We start from the raw sequence: 12,489 nt of genomic DNA, 5'->3' as shown, positions 1-12,489 counted from the left end.
CTGAGCCGAAGGCAGTCGCTTAACCAACTGAGCCACCCAGGCGCCCCTCTTAAATATTCTTAATTGGATACTTTGGTCTCCTGTGTAATATACATCATGCCCTCCTTAGTTGAGAACCAGTAGAAAAATAGGAGTCAGGCAAAAATATCAGCCTGCACAAAGAGCTTGCTCTACCCTATCACTTTAGACTGAGGCTTTCCGCCTTGTCACAGACAGAGCCGGGCAGCCACAGGCATCCTTGCAAGGGCAGAATCTGTCCCACCGAGCTCCCTGTGAAGAAGAGCACACCAGAACAAGCCCCCTGTAAGACAGGTGTGCCCACTTACCTCCTGGACTCAGCTGTGAGGCAGGCAGGTCCCCTCAGGGTAGAGCTGTGGCTAGGAATGGTCTTCCATGGCGGGGACCCCCACAGCAGTCTTCCCAAGTGCTGCCTCGTTTTATGGTTGAATCTCACTTCCCCTACCACAGTGGCAGGTGTGGTTCCCTTCACTAGTTTTCTCAGCCTGTGCCCCTTGCAATCCAGCCCAGCTGCACTTATGGGAATGGCTCAGTAGTCTCCTCATGTGGATCTGAGTTTTGTCTGGACTCCAGTTCCTTGTTCCTTTCTCACAGGCAGGTACCACTTGTCCATAGTTGAGCCCTTCTCCCACCACCTCCCAAAGAAGCCTGGCTTCCTTACCCATGCCCCCACTTCTGTTGACAGTGCCAACATCCTTCCCAACTCCCAAGCAAGAAACCATGGTTCTTGAGCTCCATTCTGTTCTGTTGCCACTGTCCATCTGCTAGCAAGTCTCACATCTGTGGCAGATGAGGCCCTTGTTACTCATATTTGGGTTAGAGAATAGTCATTTTTTTTTAAAGATTTTATTTATTTATTTGACAGAGAAAGACACAGCGAGAGAGGGAACACAAACGGGGAGTGGGAGAGGGAGAAGCAGACTCCCCGCCGAGCAGGGAGCCCGATGCTGGACTTGATCCCGGGACTCCAGGATCATGACCTGAGCCGAAGGCAGTCGCTTAACCAACTGAGCCACCCAGGCGCCCGAGAATAGTCATTTATTAGATCCTCAGACCCACCCCACCCCTCAAAAAGAATTTTCCCAAACTACCATTTCTCTTAAAGTGCCTGTATGCTAGGAGTTTTAGTCTCCCTGCATCTTATATATATATATATTTTAAGATTTTATTTATTTATTTGAGAGAGAATGAGATAGAGAGCATGAGAGGGGGGAGGGTCAGAGGGAGAAGCAGACTCCCTGCCGAGCAGGGAGCCTGATGCGGGACTTGATCCTGGGACTCCAGGATCATGACCTGAGCCGAAGGCAGTCGCTCAACCAACTGAGCCACCCAGGTGCCCCTAGTCTCCCTGCATCTTAACTCGCAGTGGCCCCTGCTCGCTTGTTACATCAGCCCTCCCCTTCTAGCCCATCTCTCTGCTTACCTCAAGCCTCTTTGGTGTTTCCCCCCTCCTCTCTGCCAGGCCGAATCCAAACTATTCTCTAAGTGTACAATTGTCAGTTTCTTCTGCTGGACACACCCCCCCACCCAACCCTTGTTTTGTGTCTCTGATTCATCCCTACTGATTTTTTCCAGACTTGTTTTAGCTTTGGTACATTTTCATTGGATGAGAGGAACTTGAAGGTGTTCTGATAAAAGCAGGGATGGAGGCCCTTATCCACTCTCATTCTTCCTGATTCTCCAAAGATTCTTATGCACCTCACCCCCCCCCAAGCATAACCTTGAGAAACTCTCAGGCCTTTGGCACAATCGACTGTCTTGTGAGTTTGGCATTCAGTTACAAGATCTTGTCTGCTAACAGATTTTTGTTAGCCTGAGCCATGTCCAGGAGAGCCCCTTGTTTCATGGGCTTCTACACTAAAGCCCAGAGAGGGGACTTGGCCAACATGCTGGAACTAAATGTTGCTCAGGTTTCTGGTGTTGGTTTTTCCTGTGTCCTTGATGGTGGGCAGCAGGTTAGTGAATAGCATGAGCACTCCAACCAAGAGACTATCTTGTTTTGTTTGAATGTAAGTTTTATCATTAGCCCTACAAAGCATTGGCTGTGGCTCTGCTTACCACTGGGCATTGGTTAGCATCAGTCTGCCACCGATATGTTTACTTGGATTGACTTATATCTCTTCTCTAGTTGCACATAATTGAAGTCGGACAGCCTGCAACAGGAAACCAGCCTTTTGTAAAGAAAGCTGTGGATGTGTTTTTCCCTCCAGAGGCTCAGACTGATTTCCCAGTGGCTATGCAGGTATGAATGTGCTGCCCACTACATGAGTTAGAACAACTATGGATCAGCGGGGGGAGGGGAACAGCAGGTAGCAGGTTCCTGTGCTTCAGAAGATGCCTGAATAGATAATATTAGAACATGGAGAAGAAAACGTTGATGCTCATGTTCTAGCTCATGCCATTTTAACATTCTCTGGAAAGGAGCACTCTTTTCTACAAACAGGGACTTTGTCCAGCTCACATACCAAAGTCCCAGGCCTTTTCCTTTTTATTATAAAAGATTAGATGTTCACTGTAGTACAGAAATATAAAGAAGAAAACAGTCTCTGTAGCTGAACCAATTAGATGTAAAATACATCAAAGATTTCACTACTTGTCATATTTAAAAAGTTAGGTACACTTTCTGAACCAAATTGGGATCATACTATATTTGTAAGATTATAAATCTACTCTCCCTTTTTACTCTTTGGTCAGTACATCATAGGCATTTGGTATGACATAAGGTATGACATTCTTTGTTAATATTTTGAGAAGTAAACATTTATTTTTAGGGATGTACCATAATTGTAGGATGGCTTAGCTATTTGCTTTTTTTCTGTTCTCAAATATCTGACAATACTTGATGATTTCCTTTCTAATTGTTTTTTTTAAAATGGTAATTTTTTAAGCTTGATTTCTAGAAATATAAAGGTATGTGATCAAATGAATTTTTTTCCACAAAGTGAAATTGGCTTTTTTAGAGAAATACATGTTGCCCATAAATTTCAAATAGTATCAGTAAACATAACAATAGAATTAAAGAGCAACTGAAATCCTACCCTAGTGATAACTGTGACTGCCCCTTTGGAAGTATCTTCATATGCATGCATTTATGAAGATATATATAAATAGAGTCTTTTTTTTTAAGATTTTATTTATTTGTCAGAGACAGAGCGAGAACAAGCAAGGGGAGCAGCAGGCAGAGGGAGAAGCAGGCTCCCCACTGAGCAAGGAGCCTGATGCAGGACTCGATTCCAGGACCCTGGAACCACGATCTGAGCCAAAGGCAGACACTTAACCAACTGAGCCACCCAGGCGTCCCTACAAATAGAGTCTTATGAAATGGCTTGGCACTGGCCTTCAGCTTTATGACCTTCTCTAACTGTGTCATGGACCATCCCATACCAGTTAAATGTATATAATAGCCCCGGATGCGGAGGTGGGGCACGTGAAGGGAGAGTTTACCTGTGGAGTTCCCAGCGGGTCTCTTCTGCCTGATGTCCATCAGCTGGCTGTACCCTGAGACACATGAACTCCGGCGCGCCCGCTCACCTGACCTTTTGTGGGATGGGTTGTGGACATTTCAGGGTTTCCCTTTTTCCCCGGGAAGAGTGCACATAAGGACCACACACAGTCTCCAACTTCAGTGGGGTGTCCCTTGTCCCCTGGCACAGACAGTGCAGGTGTGCAGGCCATAGGTCGGAGGTGCCTACTTATCCCCACCTGACAGCACTTCTCTGCTCTGGCTCCATGAGAACCAAAGGTTGGGACATCAGCATCTGAGTTAGTGATGCGCCTTGTCACAGGACGTCAGCATTCAGAGAAAGCAGCAGGCACTTTTGGCACAATGTCATCTTCCATGTCAGGACTGGAGACAAGGTTTCTTGAATTGTTCATCGGCTCTGGATAAGAAAATGCAAACAAGACCAGACCACCCTGAGCACCCACGAAACCAGCCTGAGATGTAAGAAGATCTGGATCTCTACAAACAGAATATCGTAGACAGTTGGTTTTGAGGTACAACGTGGGGAGCCGTGATTCCGCGGGCAGATATCGGAGGATAAACGGCAGCGGGAAGGTGGCTGGCCGTGGGGATCCCACACCGCCGGTGAGGGACAGCCTCGCACGCTGCGGACGGGGCACAGACTCACAGACCGGTAGCGGTGGGGAAAGGACTCTAGGGCAGCCCCCGGAGCGGAATCCTGGAGCGGTGGGGTCGTGTGTGAGCGAACTGGGAGCGGCTGGCGGTTTTCGAAGCTCAAAGGGCAGAGATGTGCCCTGACCTGGAGGCAGGACTGGGAGCGCTGCGGAGGGGCGCACAACCCAGGACCCTGCAGTTTATAGCAGCACGGACAGAAACGGAGACGGTGTGGCCTGGAGAGCTCACTGAAGAACAGACTATGATCTCTGTGCTCTGAGGCAGAGGGTTGGAAACGGTCTCTTCTGCTCTGACTCGCAGAAGAGACGCGGAAAGCCGCCAGGGAAAGCCGCCAGAGAACAAAAGCCCCAAAAACTGATTCCTGCTGAGCCCATCCCCCGCCACAGGGGCACAGGGCAACACCGTCCAAACAGGGTTGCCTGAGTAACACCGCGGCAGGCCCCTCCCGCAGAAGACAGGCTGGGAAAACAAGAGGCCAGCAACTCTAAGGTCCCAAGATAACAGGTGTATCTTGCTTGGGTTCTGGTCAATAATTTGGACTCTATACATTCCCTCAAACACCCATCAACAGAATGACTAGGAGGAGGAGCCCCCAAAATAGAAAAGATTCAGAGATTATGACTTATGCTGCAGATTTACAAATGGATGCAGATATAACCAAGATGTCGGACATGGAATTCAGGCTAGCAATTGTGAAGACAATGGCTAGAATGGAGAAATCAATTAATGGCAACATAGAGTCTCTAAGGGCAGAAATAAAAGGTGAATTGGCAGAACTTAAAAATGCTATCAATGAGATCCAACCAATCTAGATAATCTAACAGCTAGGGTAACTGAGGCAGAAGAGAGAATAAGCGACCTGGAAGACAATATAATAGATAAAAAGGGAAAAGAGGAGGCCAGGGAAAAACAACTCAGAATCCATGAAAATAGAATCAGAGAAATAAGTGACACCATGAGGCTTTCCAATGTCAGAATCATTGGAATCCCGGAGGGAGTGGAGAGAGAGAGAGGACTAGAAGATGTATTTGAGCAAATCGTAGCTGAGAACTTCCCTAATCTGGGGAAAGAAACAAACATTCGAGTCCTAGAGGCAGAGAGGACCCCTCCCAAGATCAAGGAAAACAGGCCAACACCCTGGCATGTAATAGTAAAACTTGCAAATCTTAGAACCAAGGAAACCATCTTAAGGGCAGTTAGGGGGAAGAGATTCCTTACGTACAGAGGGAGGAACATCAGAATAACGTCAGACCTATCCACAGAGACCTGGCAAGCCAGAAAGGCCTGGCAAGAAATATTCAGGGTACTAAATGAGAAGAACATGACGCCAAGAATACTTTATCTGGCAAGGCTGTCATTTAGAATGGATGGAGAGATGCAGAGCTTCCACGACCGGCAGAAGCTGAAAGAATATGTGACTACTAAGCTGGCCCTGCAAGAAATATTAAGGGGAGTTCTATAAAAGGAGAAAGACCCCAAGAGTGATCTACAACAGAAATTTACAGGGACAGTCTATAAAAACAACATCTTCACAGGCAACATGATGACAATTAATTCATATCTTTCAATAATCACTCAACGTGAATGGCCTAAACACTCCCATAAAACGGCACAGGGTTGCAGATTGGATAAAAAGACAGGACCCATCCATATGCTGTCTACAAGAGACTCATTCTGAACCTAAAGATACATCCAGACTGAAAGTGAAGGGATGGAGATCCATCTTCCATGCCAGCAGACCTCAAAAGAAAGCTGGGGTAGCAATTCTTATATCAGACAAATTAGATTTTAAACTAAAGTCTGTAATAAGAGACACAGAAGGACACTATATCATTCTTAAAGGGTCTATCCAACAAGAAGATCTAACAATTGTAAATATCTATGCCCCCAACATGGGAGCAGCCATGTACATAAGCCAACTGTTAACCAAAATAAAGAGTCATATTGATAACAATACGTTAATTGTAGGAGACCTCAATACTCCACTCTCAGCAACAGACAGATCATCTAAGCAGAAAATCAACAAGGAAACAAAAGTTTTGAATGATACATTGGACCAGTTGGACCTCATAGATATTTACAGAACATTCCACCCTAAAACAACAGAATACTCATTCTTCTCGAGCGCACATGGAACTTCCTCCAGAATAGACCATATACTGGGTCACAAATCAGGTCTCAACCGATACCAAAAGATTGAGATTATTCCCTGCGTATTCTCAGACCACAATGCTCTAAAACTGAACTCAATCACAAGAAAAAATTTGGCAGAAATTCAAACACTTGGAAGCTAAAGACCACTCTGCTCAAGAATGTTTGGGTCAACCAGGAAATCAAAGAAGAACTTAAACAATTCATGGAAATCAATGAGAATGAAAACACATCGGTCCAAAACCTATGGGGTACTGCAAAGGCGGTCCTAAGGGGGAAATACATAGCCATCCAAGCCTCACTCAAAAAAATAGAAAAATCCCGAATTCACCAACTAACTCTACACCTTAAAGAACTGGAGAAAAAGCAACAAAGGACACCTAAGCCATGCACTAGAAGAGAAATAATTAAAATTAGAGCAGAAATCAATGAATTAGAAACCAGAAACACAGTAGATCAGATCAACGAAACTAGAAGTTGGTTCTTTGAAAGAATTAATAAGATCGATAAACCACTGGCCAGACTTATCCAAAAGAAAAGAGAAAGGACCCAAATTAATAAAATTATGAATGAAAGGGGAGAGATCACGACTAACACCAAGGAAATAGAAACAATTATTAGAAATTATTATCAACAACTATATGCCAATAAACTGAGCAATCTGGATGAAATGGAGGCCTTCCTGGAAACCTATAAGCTGCCAAGACTGAAACAGGAAGACATTGACAACCTGAATAGGCCAATAACCAGTAACGAGATTGAAGCAGTGATCAAAAACCTCCCAAAAAACAAGAGTCCAGGGCCTGATGGATTCCCTGGGGAATTCTACCAAACATTCAAAGAAGAAATAATACCTATTCTGCTGAAGCTGTTTCAAAAAATAGAAATAGAAGGAAAACTTCCAAACTCATTCTATGAGGCCAGCATTACCTTAATCCCCAAACCAGGCAAAGACCCCATCAAAAAGGAGAATTTCAGACCGATATCCCTGATGAATATGGATTCCAAAATCCTCAACAAAATCCTAGCTAATAGGATCCAACAGTACATTAAAAGGATCATCCACCACGACCAAGTGGGATTTATCCCCGGGATGCAAAGATGGTTCAACATTCGCAAATCAATCAATGTGATAGAACACATTAATAAGAGGAGGGAGAAGAACCATATGGTCCTCTCAATTGATGCAGAAAAAGCATTTGACAAAATACAACATCCTTTCCTGATTAAAACTCTCCAGAGTATAGGGATAGAGGGAACATTCCTCAAGTTCATAAAATCCATCTATGAAAAACCCAGAGCGAATATCATCCTCAATGGGGAAAAGCTGAGAGCCTTTCCCTTAAGATCAGGAACACGTCAAGGGTGCCCACTCTCGCCACTATTGTTCAACATAGTACTAGAAGTCCTAGCAACAGCAATCAGACAACAAAAAGAAATAAAAGGTATTCAAATTGGCAAAGAAGAAAAACTCTCTTTTCGCAGATAACATGTTACTTTATGTGGAAAACCCAAAAGACTCCACCCCCAAATTACTAGAACTCATCCAGCAATTCAGTAATGTGGCAGGATACAAAATCAATGCACAGAAATCAGTTGCTTTCTTATACACTAACGACACAACTGTAGAAAGAGAAATTAAAGAAACAATTCCATTTACAATAGCACCAAAAACCATAAGATACCTCGGAATAAACCTAACCAAAGAGGTAAAGGATCTATACTCTAGGAACTACAAAACACTCATGAAAGAAATTGAAGAAGACACAAAAAGATGGAAAAATATTCCATGCTCATGGATCGGAAGGATAAACATTGTTAAAATGTCTATGCTACCCAGAGCAATCTATACCTTCAGTGCCATCCCGATCAAAATTCCAATGACATTTTTCAAAGTGCTGGAACAAACAATCCTAAAATTTGTATGGAATCAGAAAAGACCCCGAATCACCAAGGAAATGTTGAAAAAGAAAAAGCTGGGGGCATCACGTTGCCCGATTTCAAGCTATATGACAAAGCTGTGATCGCCAAGACAGCATGGTACTGGCACAAAAACAGACATAGAGACCAATGGAACAGAATAGAGAACCCAGATATGGACCCTCAACTCTATGGTCAAATGATCTTTGACAAAGCAGGAAAAAACATGCAATGGAAAAGAGAGTCTCTTCAATAAATGGTGCTGGGAAAATTGGACAGCCACATGCAGAAGAATGAAACTCGACCATTCTCTAACACCACTCACAAAGATAAACTCAAAGTGGGTGAAGACCTCAATGTGAGACAGGAATCCATCAAAATCCTAGAGGAGAACATAGGCAGTAACCTCTTTTTTTTATTTTTTAAAGATTTTATTTATTTATTTGAAAGAGAGAGATAGAGCAGGAACACAAGCAGGGGGAGTGGGAGAGCGAGAAACAGGCTCCCTGCCGAGCAGGGAGCCCGATGCGGGACTCGATCCCAGGACCCTGGGATCATGACCTGAGCCGAAGGCAGATGCCTAACGACTGAGCCACCCAGGCGCCCTGGCAGTAACCTCTTTGACATCGCCCACAGCAGCTTCTTTCAAGATACATCTCCAAAAGCTAGTGAAACAAAAGCAAAAATGAACTTTTGGGACTTCATCAAGATAAAAAGCTTCTGCACAGCAAAGGAAACAGTCAACAAAACAAAGAGGCAACCCACAGAATGGGAGAAGGTATTTGCAAATGACACTAAGATAAAGGGCTGGTATCCAAAATCTATAAAGAACTTCTCAAACTCAACACCCAAAAAACAAATAATCAAGTCAAAAAATGGGCAGAAGACCTGAAAAGACACTTCTCTGAAGAAGACATACAAATGGCTAACAGACACATGAAGAAATGTTCATCATCATTAGCCATCAGGGAAATCCAAATCAAAACCACATTGAGATACCACCTTACACCAGTTAGAATGGCAAAAATGGACAGGGAGAGAAACAAGAAATGTTGGAGAGGTTGTAGAGAAAGGGGAACCCTCTTACACTCTTGGTGGGAATGCAAGTTGGTACAGCCACTTTGGAAAACAGTGTGGAGGTTCCTCAAAAAGTTAAAAATAGAGCTACCCTATGACCCAGCAATTGCACTCCTGGGTATTTACCCCAAAGACACAGATGTAGTGAAAAGAAGGGCCCTATGCACCCCAGTGTTCATAGCAGCAATGTCCGCAATAGCCAAACTGTGGAAAGAGCCGAGATGCCCTTCAACAGATGAATGGATAAAGAAGATGTGGTCCATATATACAATGGAATATTATTCAGCCATCAGAAAAGATGAATACCCAACTTTTACATCGACATGGCGGGGAGTGGAGGAGATTATGCTAAGTGAAATAAGTCAAGCAGAGAAAGTCAATTATCATATGGTTTCACTTATTTGTGGAACATAAGGAATAGCATGGAGGACACTAGGAGAAGGAAGGGAAAAATGAGGGGGGAAATTGGAGAGGGAGATGAACCATGAGAGACTATGGACTCTGAGAAACAAACAGGGTTTTAGAGGGGACGGGGGGAGGGGGGATTGGTTAGCCCGGTGATGGGTATTAAGGAGGGCACGTACTACATGGAGCACTGGGTGTTATACGAAAACAGTGGATCATGGATCACCACATCAAAAACCAATGATGTATTGTATGGTGACTAACATAATAAAATTTTAAAAAAAAATGCAAAAAAAATAAATAAATAAATGTATATAATATTTTAATGTCTGTATCATCTGTTCTGTGGATATCTCTAACTCATTTAGAGAATCCCCCATTGGGTATTTATGTTTATAGTAAACATTTCTAGGAGCATTGTTGTCCAATGCTCAGTCCAAGGATAAACTACAAGTGAAACTACTGGGTTAGGGGCATGTGCATGACCACACTGGACTGTGTTCAGTGATGTTCATGCCCTTCTTGTGATTATTGTCAAGATGGGATGGGTTTACCACTGATACGCATCTTGTTAATTGCCTCTTCCTGATTTTGGCATTTTTTTCTCTTGGGGTCTTTATCTTGTAAGAACTCTGTGTAGTTTTCGGATACTAAGTGCCTGGTGTGTTTCAAATAAATATTTTTCCCTAGTCATAGCAAAAGTTTATTTGTGGTGTGTTCCACCTTGTGGAAGATTTGCGTTTTTGTGTGGCTTTGGTATCGTGTTTTGAAAAGAATTCTATACCCCAAGGTGATAAAAATATTCACCCATATTTGCTTCTTTTACTTACTTAGTTTTATTTACTTTTTATGTAAAAATCTTTGACCCATCTGGAATTTACTTTGATCTAAAGAATAAGATGAAGAGCCAGTTCTTTTTTTTTTTTTTTGAAGATTTTATTTATTGGGGCACCTGGGTGTCTCAGTTGTTAAGCATCTGCCTTTGGCTCAGGTTGTGATCCCAGGACCTTGGGATCATGACCTGAACTGAAAGCAGATGCTTAACCGACTGAGCCATTCAGGCACCCAAAGAGCCAGGTCTTTACACTCATCTCCCATCCCCATATAGCTAGCCGGTTATATCAGCATTTTATACTGGTTAAAGTCTGTTTTCCACTGATATGAAATATTTACTCATTCATGTTAAATTCTTATATATGTTTGATTCTGTTTCAGGGTTCTCAGTTAAATTCTGTTTGTTTCTCTTTCTTCCTATGCTGGTACTCACTTTTTTTTTTTTAAGATTTTAATCATTTATTTGAGAGTGAGAAAGTGAGAGAGAGAGAGAAAGAGAGAGAGCACAAGAGGGGGGAGGGTCAGAGGGAGAAGCAGACTCCCCGCTGAGCAGGGAGCCCGCCGGGGACTCTGGGATCATGACCTAAGCCAAAGGCAGCCGCTTAATTGAGCCACCCAGGCACCCCTATTTTTACTACCATATTTTTAAAATTACTATAGGTTTGGGGTGCCTGGCTGGCTCAGTTGGAAGAGTATGTGACTCTTGATCTTGGGGTTGTGAGTTCGAGCCCCACTTGGGGTGTAGAGATTACTTAAATAAACTTGTTAAAAAATAAAGTTACTATAGGTTTTATAATTTTTTTAAGTTTATCCAGAATTTTCTCCTTATTTTATGAAGTCACAGCTTTTTTTCTAAAGGGATTTGGTAAGGAAATGGGGGAGAGGATAGTTAGACCTGAAAGACAAATGGAATAGCCTTATTTATTGGACCTTTATTTGAGAGGAGTCAGGGAAAATATTGGCTTTAAAACTAGTTCTCAAGTGGGTATGACTGGAATCAACGTGGGATCCACGTGTCAGCAGCACACTGCTCCCACCAGTGATAAATGATCTATTGGGCTAAGGAACTCAAGATCCTCTTCCATCATTTGTGAGCTCTTTTGTCCTATTTGGCTTCTCCTTACTTTTCTACCTGTTGTTCTCTGTCTTTCTATAGATTGGAGCTAAACATGGTGTTATTTACTTGATCACAAAGTATGGCTATCTTCATCTGTATGACCTAGAGTCTGGCGTGTGCATCTACATGAACCGTATTAGTGCTGACACGATCTTTGTCACTGCTCCACAGGAACCTACTTCTGGAATTATCGGTGTCAACAAAAAGGGACAGGTATGGAACTTTGAGGGTTCATCTCCCACCTTTTCCATTCACTGGGGACTGGAGCTTAACTTTTCCTTCCTTCTTCAGGAAAGTGGTCAAATATAGTTAGCTCCTATTATTCAACTTACACCCATGTCTCCCTTCTGCTTCCTACCATCACTTTGCCTCTCAGACAGCACCATTCTTAACATAGGATCAATTTTGAGAAGAGTACCTCCCTTCCTGCACGAAGCTTCTACCAATGGAGCAGTGGTTCTGATACACACCACTAACATGTTCAGGCCAGGCACAGATTGATTGGGGAGGGTTGAAAAGCAGGTACTATGCTACCTAAATTACCTTTCTAAAGTCAAAAAGACAGTAAAAGAAGGAAATCTGTGCTTTAAAAAAAGAACATTGAGACGAAAAACTGTCAGTTTCTCCCACCCAAATAGGCCATTTTGGCAGAGTCATCTTGAATGCATCACTGGTCAGTGTGCACGCAACTTGGTATTCTTCTCACTTGACCATGCTGTAGCTCGACCATGATACTCTGCTGTGTTGCCATTAAGTGTTTCGCTCCTGTACATCCTGTCACTGTTAGAGCCAGTGTTCTGGGCATACGCAGGATGAGCCTTAGAACTTT

The 12,489-nt window shown here is 43.2% G+C and overlaps 1 protein-coding gene across 1 annotated transcript in view; it reads left to right on the top strand.

Moving 5' to 3' along the window:
- CLTCL1 (clathrin heavy chain like 1) overlaps nucleotides 1–12,489 on the top strand; it is a 102,218-nt gene that overhangs the window by 36,402 nt on the left and 53,327 nt on the right. Inside the window, exons 5-6 of the mRNA XM_021690873.1 lie at nucleotides 2,147–2,260; nucleotides 11,700–11,873. Of these exons, the coding sequence (XP_021546548.1) occupies nucleotides 2,147–2,260; nucleotides 11,700–11,873 (288 nt within the window). The remainder of the gene's footprint in view (nucleotides 1–2,146; nucleotides 2,261–11,699; nucleotides 11,874–12,489) is intronic.

Source organism: Neomonachus schauinslandi, chromosome 14, assembly GCF_002201575.2.
Source record: "Neomonachus schauinslandi chromosome 14, ASM220157v2, whole genome shotgun sequence".
Classification (NCBI taxonomy): domain Eukaryota; kingdom Metazoa; phylum Chordata; class Mammalia; order Carnivora; family Phocidae; genus Neomonachus; species Neomonachus schauinslandi.
Note: the sequence above shows the minus strand (reverse complement) of the source record. Positions and strands in the feature narration are given on the sequence as shown.